We start from the raw sequence: 20,581 nt of genomic DNA, 5'->3' as shown, positions 1-20,581 counted from the left end.
ATCGAAACATATCCATGCGGGATCTAGTTTCGAAGATCTTGCCGCGATGAATCCAACGGTGAAAACGGATCTGAATTCCGACATGTGGTTTAAAAGATATGACTTTTTAAAAATTTAAGACGCTAAAATAAATGTGCGTGAATCTGTTGCCAGACTAGTCTGTACGCATCTAATGCTAACAATAATATCCACTAGCTGACAAAAAAATCACACATGTGAGCCCGGCCGCCCGTTTCTGTTAGTTGGTGGCCGGCCGCTTTTTAGATTTTAGGCATTTTTATTATTTTGGGTGGAGTTAGAGAGCTAGTAGGATTCTACTAATCGGATGTCTCACGTTGGGTCGTGAGTCCACTTGTAAGCAGGGGTAGTTGTGAGTTCTAAACCACGAGGAAATTAGGAAAGCAACAAAGAGAACAATATATAAGCGGAAAAACGGGCTGATGACTCTGCGTGTATCCGCCACCTTCATGACCATCCGATTTGATTTTAATCTTATGCCGCGTAGCGCTACACGAGACGGACTAACAAGTTTGCAACATTGGTCATGTTGGTAACAGAAGTGTGTAACACAGGCCATATTGCAAACATACAAACCCACAACACATAGCGACCGCGTATATAACTTGATCATTTTTTATTGAAAAAATTCTGCAACATCATCCTTATTGCAAAAAATCCTTCCACACCACCATCTATGTTTCAAAAGAGTGAAAGACGAAAAAATTCTGCTACACAATCTCCGTTTCAAATTTTTTTTCGCGACATGATCTTTGTTGCAAAAAATTGTTGAAGAAAGAAAATGCTTCTGGTGTTTTTGCAATGAAGCCGCAGAGTTAACATAGCAACAACCAAACTTGTTGCAATTCATGACACACATGTTTGGGGGGATCCGAAGGCTATTTTTGTGTCAATGGGATGGCCCCAGACACGGCCGATGTTTTTGTTTTATCCACTAGCGGACGCGTAGGGTCACCCATATATAAGGCACGATATATATGCGCCTCTTGGTGCTTGCGGTTTTGAGATTTCGAGTGGTGCAGCTTGTACTGGCTAGAGGTTATGTACAAATTTCAGACCAACATCCGTTTAACCATGACATCTTTTTGTTTATCTATGCAGCTAGTACTGACTAGAGGTTATGTATTACACATTCACATCACTACTATTACCCACACACACACACGATATATCATTATTATAATTATGGGCAAGTGAATTTAGTTGTGAATCATGTGGGCCGCTCCGTCTCCCATGTGTTACTCTTTCTCGCCGTAATCCACACCTCCACTTCACTGATCTTGAACCCCGCCGTTGTTCATAGAGACGCCAGATGAGGACATGGTCACCGATGCAGAATATGAAGGAAGTGGACGACGGCCGCCGCCATATCATAGGTTTACAGTTGGGCCTATTTTGTTATAAATGTTCAAAATGTATTGGTCATGTTTGCACGAATTCCGTCCGGTTAGTTGAAAACCGTCTTGAAATGTATGCGGACAGCGTTAGATAGCCGCCTCCAGCATCAGTGTCCGCGGACAGATGGCGGAGCAAAAAAAAATTTGCGAAAAATATCAAATCTATTATAAAGATTCACCGGAAGTACAAAACACCTCAAACATAATGAAAATTACATCGAGGTCATTGGACCACAGAACGACCATTGCCGCCGCCAGAACGAGCCCCGTATCGTAGCCGGCCTGACTTTGTCGATGACACCCGGGAAGTCTTCGTGCACCTTCCCGTAAGGACTAGCGCCCTGGAGCCGCAATCGTCGTCGTAGAATGCTTAAATATATCTGAAGAATCTAACACCAAATATCGCCTTTGCGTACACATGGCGAGAAAGCCTAACCCCCTTCTAATCAGTTCCAACGGACGAACTAGAGGAGGATCGGTGCTTGGAAAACTGGCTCGAAGAAAAAGCATCGTCACTCGTCCAAACGCCGCACCTGCAAGGACTAAAATTCTACCTGTATAGTAGCCGAATTCAAGGCACCAGAAATTCTCTCCAAGCTACCAGCCGCCAGAGCGACAGGCGAAGGCTAGGGGAATCCACGGAATCGTTGGTGAAGATCAAGGGGACAAATGCCGAAGCAAATTTGCAGGACAACATTGGAGATGCCTTTATTAGGCTCATTTTGCAAGTGTAGCCTTTGCTCAGCTGACTCGATTTTTCTTTCTTGGTTGCATATCAGCTCGTTGGTGGCAAGCGTGTGTAGATGCAACTAGCGGGTAGTGCGCGGCGGCACGCCGCGCCACATAGAGCGATAAGCTATTTAGTTAGTTTTGTAATATTTGGTAAGTTGTCCCAAGACTTTATTTATGGCAAAGGTTCATAAAAAGAGAGTGATGAGGTCTTCTTTTCCAAGGTTTAGTAGTCCATTGTAGGAATTGAGGTGTTACATAGTTATTCATACTAAAAATGAACACATTTAGCTTATACTATCTCCGTCCTGGTTTATTGGTCCCCATTGTATTTCGTGCTAAATTTTGACTATAAATTTAACTAACAAAATATTCTTGCATGTCAAAAGAAATTATATAATTGAAAATAATTAAAACTATGGTTAAATACGGATCCAACGATATAATTTTTGTTGACATGCATTAACATTTTGTTAGTCAATTTTTTGGTCAAAATTTGGCACCGAATACATGGGGACTAATAAACCAGGACGGAGGTAGTACATGCAAAGGAAGCCTACGGTACATAGTATTGGTAGCTAATAGAGCAGAAAGTTCTAAGCTTTTGTTTTTTTATAGAACTGAAACAAAGAACATGTTGTTAAGTCAAGCATGTCTACCTGCAGGATCAGAAATGTTACGGCGGTCTGATCACACGCAAAGGTTATCAATTTGATGTCAGATTTATAGACCTCGAGAGCGTACAATGTTACGGCGGTCTGATCACACGCAAATCTTCATGTTGCTGGTTGTTGACACATTAGCCGGTAAAAACGTTCGCGGCCTACAACCAACCACGTGAACGCCCGTTTTCTATCCAGCTCCCCTCGTCCACTCGTCCCCAACCCACTCTTATCCATTCTGGTAACACAGAGGCAAAGGAGATGCGACAGAAGCACCGATCTGCTCGTGGCGGCCATGGCGGGTCTCGCGGCACGGGGCAGCTGCTCCCGGCGGCCGACGGCCCCGCGCATCCCGCCCTGAGCCCGAACTGCTCCACTTCCCCTGCTCCTACAACGGCGGCCGCGGAGGACCAGTGGTAGCCATAGTTGGTCTCGATTCGAAGCGCAGCGGCAGGGCTAGGCACGTGTAAGCCGCTCGGCATTAGCGGCCGACAGCGCGCGTCTGCGGAAGGAGGTTCTCCTCGCTGCCGTAGCCACTCGACGCAGTCCATACCTCATGGACATTGGTGAGTCCCTTGGAACATCTCCGTCGTTGTTGCCTGTTTCCTGTAAAAACAGCTGAATTTGGCTTGTCAGTTGGCTTCTAGAGATGTCCCCGTCGTGCTCGTTGATTATTCCGTACAAGAACCACGAAGTGTGTAAGCTCGCTCGAATTTGACTTGTCCTGTGTGCTCGGGAAGTTCACCCGGAGCGAGCACAGCCGGTCGGTCAGCTGGCGCCGTGGCGGGAGCTCCTGGTGCTCCTCACTAGGAACAGCACCATGTCCTCATGTGGCAGCCCGCGGAGGGCAGTTGAACCTACAGCTGAGTGTAAGACAATAGGTTTACGGAACTGGCTCAACCCTCTAGGGGTGGCCTATCACATATATATATAACAAGGGGGTACAACGTTACATCGTACGTATTCATATACGTACACATATACAGGAGCTATACAGTCTAACACCCTCCCTCAATCTTAGCCACTTCCTAAAGAATCTAGAAGAGTAAGATTGCGCCGACAATGCTCAAACTGTGGAAGAGGTAACGGCTTGGTGAAGATGTCTGCAAGTTGATCTTTGGAGGAGATGAACTTGATCTGTAGTTGCTTCTAAGATACCCGTTCCCGTACAAAATGATAGTCCACTTCGATGTGTTTCGTTCGGGCATGAAATACTGGATTAGCAGATAGGTATGTAGCACCGATGTTATCACACCAAAGAATAGGAGACTGTGATTGAGATATACCCAACTCCTGAAGTAAAGACTGCACCCAGATAATCTCTGCAGTTGCATTAGCCACAGCCTTATACTCAGCTTCAATACTGCTACGTGAAACAGTAGCTTGTTTCCGAGCACTCCAGGCGATCAAAGTAGAGCCAAAGAACACAACATAGCCCCCCGTGGATCGCCTGTCATCCGGACTGCCAGCCCAATCCGCATCAGAATATGCTGAAATGATCCCAGAGGGATTCGGCCGAATGTGTAATCCATAGGACAATGTGAAACGAATGTAACGCAAAATGCGCTTAACTGCAGACCAATGAGCATCACGTGGTGCATGGAGATACTGACATACTCTGTTGACAGCAAATGAAATATCTGGACGGGTGATCGTCAAGTACTGCAACCCACCAACAATACTTCTGTACTGTGTCGCATCAGCAGAGGGAAGGAGCTCACCATCTATAGCAGTAATCCTGTCAGTAGCAGACATAGGTGTAGTAGTTGGTTTGCACTTAAGCATTCCAGCTCGCTGCAGCAAGTCCAAACAGTACTTCTTTTGTGTCATAACAAGACCATCAGAGAGAGAAGCGACTTCCACACCAAGAAAGTAGTGAAGCTTCCCAAGATCTTTGACTGCAAAATCAGCACCAAGGGACCGAACAAGAGCAGAAGCAGCCGACTGAGAAGAACTGACAAGTATAATATCATCCACATAGACCAGCAGATACATGATAACTTGGGGCCGTTGGAGAAGAAATAACGAAGAGTCAGCAGCCGAGGATGCAAAACCATGAGCACGGAGAGCTGTCGCAAGACGAGCATGCCAAGCACGGGGAGCCTGCTTCAGACCATAGAGCTGCCGCATATAGACCTCCTCCTCCAGGACACCATGCAGAAAAGCATTCTGCACATCAAGCTGACGAAGAAACCATCCCCGAGTAACTGCAAGAGAGAGAAGAAGCCTGATGGTAGTCGGTTTAACAACTGGGCTGAAGGTGTCATCATAATCAAGACCATAACGCTGCCGAAATCCTCGAGCAACCAGCCGCGCCTTGTAGCGCTCAATAGAACCATCAGAATGCTTCTTCACTTTGAAAACCCATTTGGAATCGATGACATTAACTCGGGGTGGTGGAGGAACAAGAGTCCATGTCTTGTTACGAAGAAGAGCATGATACTCCTGTTCCATAGCCTCTCGCCAATGAGGTATGCTGAGAGCAGCTTGATACGTACGAGGCTCAGAGGTAGGATCCGCACGGATGGCAGCCAGGCATGCAGCCAACCAGGCAACCGTACCATCAGTACGTTGTTTGGGCTGAAATACTCCACTGCGACTCCGTGTATGTGGTCGTTGAGGAGCCACAGGAGGCACAGGTGGCGGTGATGGCGACGCCTCAGAGTGTACAGACGGCGAAGCAGGCGATGACGATGATGGAGAGGCCTCGACCACCGATGGGGATGCCTCAAGGAGCAACGGCGACTGGACTCCAGGGGCAGGTGAGCTCAGGCCAGGCGAGCACGGCCCAGGCGAGCACGGCCCAGCCGCACCAGACCGACTGGGTGACGAGGTCGGCGTGATGGTGGGCTGAGAGAACGGCGAGGCCTCCTGGCGAAGCGGCGAGGCCGGCTCAGCAGACGTGGTGACAGGCCGAGACGACGAAACCTCCTGGCGAAACAACGAGGCCGGCGCAGAAACTGACTGCGGGCCCATGGGCGACGAAGATGGCCCGGTGATCAAGGGCGCCGGTCCAGAGGCCGGGGGCGCTGAAGCAGTCAGCGTAGGCGGAGGTTCGGCCCGATGTGCATGAGCACGATCGCCGAGGCCATGCAGGGACACCTCACGATCATCAGGAGGAGACGATGGCTCCTCCAAAATCTCCAACCGAGCCCCACGTCCAGTGCCTGCACCATGGTTAGGCAGCAAAATAGGAGAGTATGCAATATCATCAAATTGGTCAGATGCAACGGAGGATGAATGCAAAGGCAATGGTTCAGCAGTGGACACAGGAAGCTTCGCAAAAGGAAAGACTTGCTCATCAAACACAACATCCCGAGATATGTAGACACGATTTGTGGGAACATGAAGACATTTGTAACCTTTATGAAGAGAGCTATAACCAAGAAAAACACACTTCTTGGAACGAAACTCAAGCTTGCGTTTGTTATAAGGACGGAGATGTGGCCAACAAGCACACCCAAAAACCTTAAAGAAGGTATAATCAGGTTGTTCGTTAAGGAGAACTTCGAGTGGAGTCTTCATATTCAAAACACGAGCGGGAGTGCGGTTTATGAGAAAACATGCAGTGGTAAGGGCATCACTCCAGAACCGAAACGGAACCGATGCATGGGCCAAAAGAGTAAGACCAGTTTCAACAATGTGACGATGCTTACGTTCCACAGAACCGTTCTGTTGATGTGTATGTGGACATGCTAAACGGTGAGCGATCCCAAGCGACTGAAAGAAAGAGTTGAGGTTGCGATACTCACCCCCCCAGTCCGATTGGACATGAACAATTTTGTGCTTGAGAAGGCGTTCAACATGTTTTTGGAACTGGACAACAATGTCAAACACATCAGATTTGCGTTTAATAAGGTAAAGCCAGGTAAAGCGACTATAAGCATCAACGAAACTGATATAATAATTGTGACCACTGACAGAAGTCTGAGCAGGACCCCATACATCAGAGAAAACAAGTTCTAAAGGATGTTTAACCTCACGACTGGACTCTAAAAAAGGAAGTTGATGACTTTTCCTTTGCTGACAAGCATCACACACTGCTACATCTTTATTACTAGACATGCTAGGAAGCTCATGACGACGCAAAACATGACGAACGATAGGTGTGGCCGGGTGACCAAGACGAGCATGCCACTGTGACGGAGATACCCGAACTCCACTGAACACGCGAGCGACACCAGGATGCTCCAAACGATAGAGGCCCTGGCACAACCGCCCGCTAAGAAGAATGTCCCTCGTGCCCCGATCCTTAATAAAAAGATCAAAAGGATGAAATTCACAAAGCACATTATTATCACGTGTGAGTTTAGGAACAGAAAGAAGATTACGTGTCACAGAGGGAACTCTAAGCACATTACGAAGCTGAAGACTCCTATTTGCATGCCTAGTAAGAATAGATGCTTGACCAATATGAGATATATGCATACCTGCTCCATTGGCGGTGTGGATTTTGTCGGAGCCATGGTAGGGTTCGCGAGTATGGAGCTTGCCCATCTCACTCGTCAGATGCTCCGTTGCCCCGGAGTCCATGTACCAGTGAGGATCAACAGAGTAGGACTGAGTGTGCCCTTGCTGCTTTGTGGCCGTCGGTTTTTCTGCCATGGCCACTTGGCGCGCAAAGTTGCGTGTGTCCTTGCCATCATTGCCGAGGCCCAGAAAACTCTTCTGAAAGCGCTTGTGACACTTAGAGGCCCAGTGTCCATCACGACCACAAAGCTGACACACACGAGGACCGCCAGCCCCCGGTAATGTTGCAGTAGGAGGGGGGCCGAAGTGGGCAGTGGTGGCAGCCCCGAAGGGGCCCGAGGTGATGAAGATGCGCGGCCACCCTTCGTGGCGGTGTTGGCCGAGAGGGAGCCGCTGCTCCTGGAGCAACGCGTCTCAACCCGTTGCTCAGTGAGAAGGAGACAGGAAAAGACCTCGTGCGCCATCATGGGTGTGGAGTTGCCCCGCTCGTTAATGATCTCGACTAAGGCATCATACTCCTCATCAAGACCATTGACAATAAACGAGTTGAACTCAGAGTCAGTAAGGGGCTGTCCAATAGAAGCCAGCGTGTCGGCGAGGCCCTTGACCTTGTTGTAGAACTCGGTGGCAGTGGAGTCAAGTTTCTGACACTCCCCAAGTTGACGACGGAGCGAGGAGACACGAGCCTGCGACTGTGCTGCAAAGGAGCGCTCAAGGATGGTCCAAGCCTCATGAGACGTCTTGGCGAAGACAACAAGACCGGCAACGGCCGGAGTGAGCGACCCCTGGATGGAGGAGAGATTCGCTTGGTCCTGCCCCATCCAAACATGGTGCGCCGGATTGTAGACCGGGCCGTGCACGCTGTCAATAAGCGCAGGAGGACAGGGAAGAGAACCGTCGACGTAGCCAAGCAGGTAATGACTCCCAAGAAGCGGGAGGACCTGCGCACGCCAGAAGATGTAGTTGTCCGCCGACAACTTGATGGTGATAAGGTTTCCGAAGTGAAACGGCGGCGGCGGTAGAGAACCCGTGGAGACTGCCGGAGGCAAAGGCGCCATAGGGGCAGTGGCGACAGGCACAGCCGCGGAGATCGATGGCGCAGGAGCCGCGCCCGACGCGGCGAGACCGGCCATCAGGGCCGAGGCAGAGGCCTCCATCGGGGCAGCAGCGTTGGCGCTGGCGAAGGCGGGCAGGGAGTCGCCCGTCGTGGCGCTGGAAGTGCGGACCACCAGCGTGGTTCCCGGCGACGAGGAGAAGAAGGAGCCGACGCTCCTCGTCCCGATCGGGAGTGAAGCAGCCGCGGCGGAGTCGAGGGGCCGGGAGAGGAGGGCCGCCAGGGAGGCCGGCAGGTAGCTGGCCGTGGAGGAGCCCGAGGCGGCGGATCCCGACATGGTGGCGGCGGCGCGATCGAAGATGGCGACGGCGCGACGTGGGGCGGCGGCGGCTTGGGGTGTAGCGGAAGCGTAGACCTAGTCTGATACCATGTAAGATAATAGGTTTAGGGAACTGGCTCAACCCTCTAGGGGTGGCCTATCACATATATATATATATATAACAAGGGGGTACAACGTTACATCGTACGTATTCATATACGTACACATATACAGGAGCTATACAGTCTAACACTGAGATGCACCCCAAGCACAAGGGCCTTGGAACATCGGATGCTCCTACACTACAAGGTTTGCCTCCTCGTCACGTCTTAATGTGTTTCCTTTCATTTTCAACTGCCATCCAGCGTCCTGCAGATTGTAAATTTTTTTGTAGCAATCCGTTTGTTATGTATGTGCTCCAGTGTCTACTCATCCCTCGTTGCGAATCCAGGTAAACTTTGTGTGTTTCCATTTATACATGCCCGATCTGGAGCTTGATCGGTGCATGGCAAATTTTGATAGACATGATTGGTTAAAATTTGCCATGTGTATCTCTGATTTCTTATACAAGTTTGCCATGTTGTCTATAACACATGGAAAAATTCTGAAAATGTTAGTAGTACGCCATTTAATAATTAAGAGAAATATTCTAAATAATGTGGTATTTTTTTGGAAAATCATATGGAAAAATTCAGAATTTTTTGTCTGCTCAAACATGACATTTTTTAGAGAAATTTTCATTTGCTTACATGACATTTTTGTAAAGTCACATGACACATGTTTGACACGTTATCATGGCAAAATTCATAAAAGTCGCTTACTCAAACATGACCCTAGCATGTAGACCATGTCAAATTTGTTTAACATCCCATGGCAGTCTTATTTCTTCAAATAGCATGGCAAATTTACTGTATTTACAATCAAATAAGCATAAGAAGACAAATTCAGATTGCTACAGAGATGACATGATGCTTAATGGAAAATTTATTTGAGTTGATAGACATGATGCTTATTGGAAAATTTATTTGAGTTGATGGAATCGCATCCGCTGTTAGCTTTCACATTACGTTACATATTCCAGCCAACACAGATTCTATTTGTCAACATTATGCAAAAAAAAACACAGCTATCTATCCATCTAGTGACGCACAACCACTGTGTATTTAGTTTCTTTTGTTGGCCTTAAGAACTTTTAGTGACTGGGAAAGCTTCTGGTCCTTCACTCACTCACCATTTGGAATGAGAGTTCTGAACTTAGTTCTGAACTTCATGGCATTTTGGCAGAAGCACTACAGGATGCCTATCTTTATTGTTTATCTCTCCCATAGAATTAGTCCTTTGCAACAATAATGTAAATCAAGATCACTGATTCTCATGGACAAAGTATTTGGGAGACTACAAAACTAATATTATTTTGATTCTAAAGTGAAACCAAAATAAACCTTAGCTTTAGGCCCTCTTCATTTAGCTTCTTGTCAAGGATATCATAAAATGGGAGGCAAATCAAGAGACATGCCACTGACGTAAGTGTAAAAGAACAAAAAAGGAATAAATGGCAAACCAAACAGAAAGTGAAATAAACAATACTCCCTCCGTCCGAAAATACTTGTCATCAAAATGAATAAAAGGAGATGTATCTAGACGTATTTTAGTTCTAAATACATCCTTTTTTTATGACCAGTATTTTCGGACGGAGGAAGTACACAGGACGTCCACCATCATGAAGTAAACAGGAACCTTCCTGCCGGCAAGAGTAAGCTTTGTCTCGATCCAAATACGATGGAGAAATCGGAGGACCTGCAAATAACCACAATAAACAAATAAAAACAAGAAATCACAAAACAACACAAAGACCCTGAAACCAGATTTAGAGATAAATAGCAACAGCAGGATCTACTATTCTAGAGCCTGGGGGGTATATAAAAAAGAATCCAGGCAAATAACAAGAACAAAAAGAAGCATGCTAAATACCCACCAAACGATGAATATACAGGACGTTTCCCACGGCTGTCGTTCCTGGCGTCGCCACCATGACTCATCAGCCCTCGAACCAAAAAACACACAACATCATGAACACAATAAAAAACACTACAAAAAATCAGCAAACCAAACCCTACAAATGAAAGAACAATACTCACCAAGATTAGAACCACCCTTACCAGCCAACCTCCCATTAGAAGCACCAACGGAAGAAGAAGAGCCCAAGGACATCGAAGGAACGCGTTGAGAACCATGTGTAACAACACAAACCATAAGAGAGACCAAGCAAACAAGAAGTACACAGGAGAGAAGAACACAAAAAGGAGCTACTTATAGGCAAGCAAAGAAGGACCTAGAACACAAATGTATGCAAACGTGGAACTACAAGCATGCAAACATGGACACATGCATGCATGCATGAGCCATGCAGCAACACACACACACCAGCCCATACAACAGCCCATGCAGCTAATATTTTTTTTCACATGAGACAAAATCAGCCCATGCTGTCAAACCATCTTTTCACATGGGACACATGAGACAAGAGAAGCCCATGCATCTCTAGAAGAAACAGGCACAACCCAAGTGATCAACCACTTCAGGAAAACCACTGTGCACACGTGTCGCTCAGTCAGTAGGGGTAAAAAAAAATCCGAAAAAACCAGAAAAATCGAACCCTTACGGGCCTAGTATTCTTAGTATTAAAAGGTAGGCCGATTCATTTGGACAGCCATAAAAGAAATTCTCTCGAAAAACTTTAGTAGTACTTGGCATCATAATGGTTGTCCATTATGTCCTTTTGAAAGCTGAGCTTTGGCCGCTCGAGTCCCGAATTTATAAGCCCGGTCTTCATTTGCGTGAGAAAAACAGAGTAAACACGAGCACCAGAATTTCTTGTGCCTGTCCCATAGTAAATTTACCTCTTATTATCATTCGTAACAAAAACATTCACTACAGCGTCAGCACCCCACGCCGGACTCAGCACTCGCCTCATTTACGCCCTCCATCTCCGAGTCGTCTCCGCCTATTTAAACTGCAAACTTCACCCCCTACCACAAGTGCAGCAGTAGCAACATCTTAGACACACAAGCCGTCAAAAACACATCTTAGATGCACAACACACCAGAGAGCGAGTAGAAATGTAGAAATCTAGAGCCATGGTCAAGAAGTGCTCTGGCATTGTCACCTTCCTACTCCTGCTTTGTCTCGTGCTGGCGGTGCATGCCGTGGCGGCTAACAGGACTGTGCCAGCTACACTTGGTGACGTGGTAGAAGAGAAGAGCCTTTTCGTGGGCATGGGAAGCATGAGAGGCAATCCAGGCCTCCCGGCCGTCATTAGCAGACACGGAGGGAGCTTTGTCAACAATGGCGACAACGGCTTTACCAGTCACATAATCCTGGTAGGCGATGGCAGACGAGGTATGGGAAGGTACTTCAAAGAGAGTGGCTTAGGTGGTGTTGGCAATGTTTCTCTCAGCAGCTTCACAGGCTGTCCTAGGCTTATTGGTCGTACAGGTGCCCGTGGAGTTAGATCTTGACCGCGTCTTGAGGCCCCTCCCGATGCTTCATCTTATACATGTGCTAAGACTGCAATATAAGCAACAAATTTGATGTGGCAAAGTAATTAAGAGGAGAGAGATGAGTGTAACAACCCCAGAAAGAAATAATGTCAAGCACGCAAACCTAGATAAAACACTTAAATGAAAGAAGCCCACCAATGCATGAAAAACTTTAGTTGTTAAATCATTAAATGGAGCATGCTTAGCAACAACACCTATACATTAGAGGTTTTACTTGCTAAACTTTTTAATGTGCTTAGCATCTCATCTAAGCACCGGTGCGTTGGAAGATGCCTGATAGTAGGTGTGTTTCATGATGTTCTTGGCTAAGTGTGTTTGTTGTCCTGAACTGATTGCACATATGTACGCTTTCAGGGATGCATATATGCAAATACACATTGACATGACATAGTCCCACCAATATACATTGGCATCTATGCAAATATGCATGTTGAATTCGAGAAATATGCAAGATGATTCAAGACGGAAGATGTAATACAGCACACTACTAGTTACTAAATCCTATATTTTTTTGAGAGATAATACTAGATCATATGTAAACCAGATTTTGCGAGTGCAGCGATTCGGTGCCCGGACTCATCAGCGCCTGATCAAAAAGAAAATCACAAAAAATTCCAAGTATTTTTACGTGGTAGATATTTTATATCGTGAGGTCCGTTCCGACTTTTTGATTATTTGGACATCTGAGTAGCTCTCGGCAAAAAAGACAAATTTACCAAATTTTCTTCTTCCCCCGTCCCATAATGTAAGACGTTGTCAAAATTCTGAGTAGCTCTGGACATCTAGACGGAGAGAGTAGTATTTTTTACCATGCAAAAAAAAATGTTTTTTTTGAAATTTTCTAGTATTTATTTTGTTTTTTTCCTTCAGCACGGTGCAGATGAACCTAGGCTGACAAATGGATATTTGAGATTTTGCTGACTACTAATTCGGGGGACGGGGATCCCCTGGCATATTGCACGATTCAGTTGGGCCCGTGACATGTGGGTCTAAAAGAAGGTTGGTCCACCGGTTAGTGACCCAACTACACCTACACTATGTCAGGGGAGTTGAGCCCTGATTCGGGATGCAATTACGCTCGATAAATCCAAGCTTCTCATGTTGATCTTCTATGACGTAACTAAAAGGTACTTCCTCCGTAAAGAAATATAAAAGCGTTTAGATGATAGTACATGATACCGAAGCACATGCAAACAAAAAGAGACATATTTAATACAAAACAGGGCCAAATGAATCCTTGCCGACCTCAGCTTTTTTTGGGTGCCCTATAAACATAGAAAGTATATAATAGACAGTCAGCTACCCTTGTGATTTTATTTGAAAGAGGAAAAATCTGGCTGTGGCCCCAAAATAAATTATTCCATTGATAAAGACACAATTACTAAGCAAAAGGATACTACCGAAGCATTATGCAAAGGCAGACGCTACACCTGTGAGGGATTATACGGCCGGGATTAAAGAAAGAAGATGAGGTGTCCAAATATGGTCAGAAATCAGTGCGCGGCCATTGGAAACTAGCTGACAGAGATTATTGGACAGCTTGGTCCGTACATTGGTCGCATGCATTTCTTTTCTTTCCGAAAAGGAGGTTAAAACCCCCAGCCTCTGCATTAATAGACTTGGTTCCAAGCCTAAGCAATTTATCTGAAGGCGGCACACTCTCTGAATATATGTTGGCCATTACTGATGTGAATGTGCTTCACAACGTTGCCTTTTATCGACCCGTGCAATTGTGAATTGTGAAACTCCAATCCAACTAGTTATGTTTGGAGCTTGTGGTCAAAGTTGTTCTTTGTAACAAGATAATTGGGTCAAGATGAGCCTTCAAGGGGTTATTTTGTCACAAAACATTTGGAGTCGAGGTGAGCCTTCATGCTACAGTATTTGTATAATTTCAAGACTATTGTTATCCGGGGAGACCAGCGAGTAACTTGAAAATAGTGGCAATGTTTTGAAAAAAAATAGGGTTTTTCTCAAATAGTCCCAACTTAATTGCCTAGTTTGTATCTTGGGTTTCTATGATGTTCACTCCAAATTATGTTACTTGGTCAAATAATTTATATTACCCACATTCATTGGTACTTTTTTGCTAGGACACAATTTCATTGTACCTAATAGGCCCATGTTTTAGGTCTATTCGTTAGGGGCAAAAGCGTTGCTCTATGTGCCCCGATTTTTTATTCCCTTTTGTGTGCATATTAGCTCATGATCGATTGTCCACCATGTGTATATGTGCCTTTTGGGAACTGGGCATAGCTCAGTTGGCAAGGAGTGGGAGTTCACAACCAGCCCACCAGGGTTCAAGTCTCGACTTGAGCGTTTGGTGCTCACAAAGTTTTCTTTTATAAAAAATGCCAACAGGTTAGTCTAGCCCGGGTTAGTCTCGTTTTTTTTTATATGTTCCCTTTCCAAGTCAAATCTTTAAGCTGCTCGGGTCTAGAATTTAGAGGCCCCGTCTTTATTTTTTGCTAGTTAAAAAGAATCATATTAAACATGAGCAACGTATTTACTCCTCCTGGTTAAGAAATAAAAATACTTGCTAGTACTCCCTCCGTTCCAAAATATAGTGCGTCTTTGGGTTCTCCGTTTTAATTTTGACCATAAATTTAACCAACGAGACTGACTGCGGCGAAAGCGAAATTTATACCAATGAATTTGTATTCAAAAGAACAATTATATAATTTTTGCTCTCGCCGCAGCTGGTATCGTTGGTTAAATTTATGGTCAAATTTGAACCTCGAGAAGCATGGACATACTATATTTTGAAATGGAGGGAGTACCGTACTTACACTTGCCTCAATACTACACCCTCCCCACCCGTGGCTCCATCTCCATCATACGTGCCTATTTAGAGTGTCTTTGGTTTGGTTGATGCGATGCAATAGAATGGGTTCGATCGACACCTAACCTTCATTCTTGTGTTTGGTTAGAGATGTGAAACTGGAACCAACTAGTTCCCCCAATAGAATATTCAGCTCGTTCCACCAAATCGGTGGAATTACCTCGTTCTCTTTCGCAGCCTCCGTATCTCTCATCCCCTTCTCAGTTCTCCCCGGCCCACCAAATCTTTGCATATCCCGTCATTTTTTTTAAACCTCCTTGCGAGGGCGGTCTTGCATTTCACTAAAAAGAACAGAGATGGCCTAGTTTATAAGGAATACCGGACCCAAATCTAACATTCTTAGTTAATCAGGGAAAACAGAATAAAAACCAAAAAAGAAAAAAGAAAAAAAGGAAAAAAAAACACTAGAGCTTGGGGATGGGGACAAGACAAATACAACATCAAGAAACATCATTAGAGCCAGACACTAGAGCACCAGGCCCAAAGCAATTAGGCATGGCTCAAGTGCAACCAAACTGACCACCGCTCGCTGAAGAGAAACCATCCATATTGAATGGCTCTTCTGTATGATGGCCGTTCCCCTCTTCGTCTACAGTAGAGAGGGGGCGATTTGTGAACGTCCCCAGTCGATCCACCTCGCCCGCCGGGGATCCAGGGGTTTCTCCTCCTCCGTCGGCTGCTCCGGCAGCGGGAGGTTGGGGAAGCCCCGGATCTCGGCGTGTACATAGTGTAGGGTCTGTTTGGGATCCAGCCGGCAGCGTTGTGGAGGCGGCGGCGCAGTTGGTTTGGAGTTTGATGGCGGTGCTCCTCCCCTTCGGCGGTGGTGCTCTACGGAGCTCTGCGGCGGAGTGCTCGTCTTCCCCGTGCTCGTGGTTCGTCGGAACCACCGTGCGCGTCAAGCCCTCGCCGGATCTGCATAGGCGGCGGATCCGGGTGCTGATGTTGAAGATGAAGATGGTGTGGCGAAGCTTCGCGATGACGATGGCGTTTCAGGGCGCAGGATCTTCGGATCCATTGTCCGGCGACTTCCCGGCTGCGGAGGGGCTGGCTCCGAACCAAGGCGTGAAGAGGAGCAGCGGCAGCGGCGCGCCACCGGCTCGTTCTGTTCGTCGGCGTGGTCGGGATCCAGAGGGACCCGTGTGTAATTTTCATTTTTTTCTGGATCTTTCTGTAAGAACGAAGCTTTAATATCATCTTCCTTTTCTCGCAAAAAAAAAAAGAATGGCTCTTCTGTATAAACCTAGAAGCATCTTGTGCTAATATTATCATGTAGAAAACATGATGAAAGGTCTATCTTCGACTTCGCAGTGATGCCCGCCAAACTGCTCAACGCCCAGAACACTTGTGGTGAGATCAGCTTTTTGTACATGTCCAAGTCTGATTTCATATTTTGCTGAGCGCCCTTAGCTTTGCTCACCTCGGAAAGCTCACCAAAATCCTCCAGCAACCTATGACCCGCGTGCTTGGACGTGGGGATATTGCATGCTTTGTTTTTCTTTTCTAGACACCCGCTTCGCCGCCCGTGATCCTTCTCCCCATGCAAAGGCGCCGGGGTCCCAAGCAGAGATTATGCACTTGGGAAATGATCAAGCGTCAAACTATTTTTGGTGTTAAATATTTCTTTATATGATGAGATTGTAACTGAATTATCCGGTGGACTTTCTCAACCAACTCAAAGTATATGCTTGATCTGTGTGCTTACATTGATAGTTTCTATACTAATGACAAATTTTGGCCATATAGTATCTGCGTTATACATATGAGAGGTTACCATGATGTGAACTCAAACAAATTTCTTGCATTCAGACTCTCCAACCAAACAGTGAGGTGGAACAATTCCATTCTAGGAAAGTAATGGCTACAACCGGGTGCATTGCACCCACCCACGATGAACAAATAAATAAAATACAGCAAACAAAGTCGACCCGTTACACTCAAATGGGGCCATATACGACATTCTATATTTTACGTGGTTCCTCAACCAAACACATGCTAAAGCCCGCAAGTGCATGCATCAACATCTTCTCGCGTGCGCACGAGATAACGGGAGCCCTATAATAACAAAAAGTTCAGCCTAGGCACCAAAGCATCAACCCGGCGCGCGTTTCTCATGCAGGTGAATCGGCATCAGGAGCGCCGGCGTTGGACGGGGACGGGGCGCCGGCAGACCCGTACGATGGTGCGCTGGCAGACCCTGATGATGGCGCGCCGGCAGACCCTGATGATGGCGCGCTGGCAGACCCGGAAGATGGCGCGTCGGCGCCCGATGGGGATGGCGACGGTGCATCGGTAGCTGGCCCGCTGGCGGAGCCATAGGAGGGGCCTGGCGAGCCACTTGAGGGTGCGTCGGAGGTTGGTGCGCTCGAGGGCGTCGGCGCATCAGTGGATGGTGCTTGGGAGCTCGGTGCGCTGCTGGAGCCGTAGGAGGGGCCTGGCGCGCCAGCTGATGGTGCGTCGGAGGTTGGAGCGTTGGATGGCGCCGACGCATCACTGGAACTGGATGGCGCGGACGCATCAGTGGATGGTGCTTGGGAGCTGGGTGCGCTGCTGGAGCCATAGGAGGGGCCTGGCGCGGCAGCTGAGGGTGCCTCGGAGGTTGGTGCGTTCGAGGTCGAGGGGGCCGACGCATCAGCGGATGGTGCTTCGGAGCTGGGCGCGCTGGCAGTCCCGGACGACTCCGGTGCGCTGGCACTGTAGGAGTCCGGCGCGCTGGCACTCCCGGACGACTCGGATGGGCTGGCACTCTCGGACGACTCGGATGCGCTGGCACTATAGAAGTCCGGCGCGCTGGCAGCACCATAGGATCCTGAAGCGCTGCCATGATACGCCGTGGGCGGCACCGCGACGTCGCCGGACGCGGACATGGAGCCGGAGGCCTCGGTGATGAGGTCGAGCGTGACGCGGAGCAGCTTCTCGAATTCGATGCTCTTGGCTACGACGAACAACTTGGCATCACTGGCGGGCGCGTCCTTGCAGCTGTCCTCACAGGTGGAGGAGCCGCCCAGCGTCGCGGACAGCCACGACTTGACCTCGAGGAACTTGGTGTCGGTGACCTCGCGGCTGAGGCCGCTAAGGTGCGCCACCGCCTCTTCGATGTCGTCGGAGCAGCTGTCGAGGCACTTGAACAGGGCGTCGTCCGCCTTGACACCGTTGAGCTCGTCGTGAGCGGTCGCTGCCAGCTTGGTGCCCGCCTGCTTGGCGAAGTTCACGGACAACTCGGCCAGCCGGCGCGCGTCCGCTGTCCGGGTCTCCGGGTTGCCCGTCAGCGCCTGGATGCACAGTTTGGGGAACAACGTCTTGTTGCACGCGTCCTGGAGGTTGTCACTGTAGGGGGTAGGCTGAGCGACGGGGACGGCGAGGACGAGGAGCAGGAGGAGGATGAAGCGAGCCAGACCGGCCATGGTTGACGCTGAGCGCTAATTGATTCCTGGTGCATGGGTCTCTCTTCCTGTCGGTACTGAGGACGAAAGGCGAGAATGCGTAGGCTTATATACTGGTTGCTTGCCATCTCTTTCGATGGTCCAGGGCTCGTCTCGCTGCATGCATGGTTTGGAATGGCTTTCGGAAAGAGAAGCATGCCTCTGGCGACAAGTGTTGGACCAGTCTTCTTGTTTCAACTATGTGGTTGTCAATTAATTTAGCTAGCTAGTACTTAGTATAGGAGAAGGTATCCACCACAACCGGCAATCTGTGCACCATGCATGCATGTCCAAGAAGAAAGGCACTTTCGTCTCTAGGTGGCAATATCACTGTCACCTCTCTCCACATGCAAAGGTTTTGAATTTTAGTCGAAATTCAGTTTTCCGAAAAATCTCGGAAGAAAATCACAACCCAACACGAGTTTTGCTTCCTCGAAAAATTTACAAATTTTCGATGCAGGTTAAAGGTGGAGATTAGGAAATAGGGTATGTCTAGCACTCATCAAGATGACCAGAGGGACACGTGCGCTTCGCCCCGCCGTTTTTCACTTATTGGATATTATTATTATTATTATTATTATTATTATTATTATTATTATTATTATTATTATTATTATTATTATTATTATTGAGAAAGTATGTTTGTATTCAACTCATGACTTAATGCAAAAAAATTATTTTTGGGTTGGTGGGTTGTTTTGATTGGTTGCCTTGTGTTTCTTTTGCTTGTCTTGGGCTAGAGCTCAGCTGTGTTTGGAGTTGGCCTTCGGACACACTAGTAGAAAAGGGGGCAAAGGTCCAGGACGGGTCAGTCCACTAGTCCCCGGTTCAGCCCAGAACCGGGACCCATGGGGGCATTGGACCCGGTTCGTGAGCCCCGGGGGCCGGCCGGGCCACGTGGGCCATTGGTCCCGGTTCGTCTGGACCTTTTGGTCCCGGTTGATGGGACGAACCGGGATCAATGGGCCTCGTTCCTGGCCCACCACCATTGGTTCCGGTTGGTGGCTCGAACCGGGACCAACGGCTAAATAATGCAGAATTCTTTTATTTTCTTGTACGATAAGTACTTATTTATTTTCTTCATGATAATTCGTTTTGCTATTAAAGTTTGTAACAAAATTTTAATTACTTATTTATTTATTTTTATGATAATTTTTTTGATTTTAATGTTTTGAACAAAATTCTAATTACTTATTTATTTTCTTTTTTGATAATTCTTTTTGCTATTAAAGTTTGTAACAAAATTCTAATTACTAATTTATTTTCTTTTATGATAATTCTTTTTTTCTTTTAATGTTTTGAACAAAATTCTAATTACTTATTTATTTTCTTTTATGATAATTCTTTTTGCTTAAAGTTTGTTACAAAATTCTAATTACTAATTTATTTTCTTTTATGATAATTTTTTTTGTTTTTAATGTTTTGAACTAAATTCTAATTACTTATTTATTTTCTTTTATGATAATTCTTTTTGCTATTAAAGTTTGTAACAAAATTCTAATTACTTATTTATTTTCTTTTAAGATAATTCTTTTTGCTTTTAATGTTTTGAACTAAATTCTAATTACTTATTTATTTTATTTTATGATAATTCTTTTTGCTATTAAAGTTTGTAATAAAATTCTATATAAGTTTAGTTTCAATAATACTAGTGGTTTATAAAAGCTTTTTAGTTGATTCCTTTAGTATCAGTTCTAAGGCTGTTACACAGGCATTTTATTTGATACAGGTTTTAAGGCTGGGCCCCACGAGCACCTTTTAGTACCGGTTCGTGGCATGAACCGGTAAAAGAGTATTTAGTTGATTCTTTCTGCAGTTGTTTTTTAGTCCCACCTCGCCAAGCGAGAGGCACTCGCAGCGGTTTATAAGCCCTGAGTGTAGAGACGATGAAGGGAGAAGCGCAGTGCTCACCTGCACATTGGCCTGAAGCTAAGCAACGTGTAGGTGAGCATTGCGCCTTCTCTTTTATTTTGGCATGGTATCATCATTTCATCCACATAGCATATGCAAGAAAGTTGAGAGGGTTACGGCAAAAACTGGATGCACTTCGTGTACAAAATGGACAATCTCTTTCGAAGTATCAGGATTTCATACGGAAACTTGTGTGTTAC

General features: G+C 46.6%; 1 protein-coding gene across 1 annotated transcript; it reads right to left on the bottom strand.

The window, feature by feature from the left end:
* Positions 1–16,829: 16,829 nt before the first annotated feature.
* LOC123117273 (putative protein TPRXL) lies at positions 16,830–18,524 on the bottom strand. The gene has a single exon (XM_044538058.1). The coding sequence runs from the start codon at positions 18,450–18,452 to the stop codon at positions 17,160–17,162; it is 1,293 nt and encodes a 430-aa protein (XP_044393993.1). The 5' UTR covers positions 18,453–18,524; the 3' UTR covers positions 16,830–17,159.
* Between the last annotated feature and the right edge of the window lie 2,057 nt (positions 18,525–20,581).

The sequence above is a fragment of the Triticum aestivum genome, chromosome 5B, assembly GCF_018294505.1.
Source record: "Triticum aestivum cultivar Chinese Spring chromosome 5B, IWGSC CS RefSeq v2.1, whole genome shotgun sequence".
NCBI classification, from domain to species: domain Eukaryota; kingdom Viridiplantae; phylum Streptophyta; class Magnoliopsida; order Poales; family Poaceae; genus Triticum; species Triticum aestivum.
This window is presented reverse-complemented; position numbering and strand designations above follow the sequence as displayed.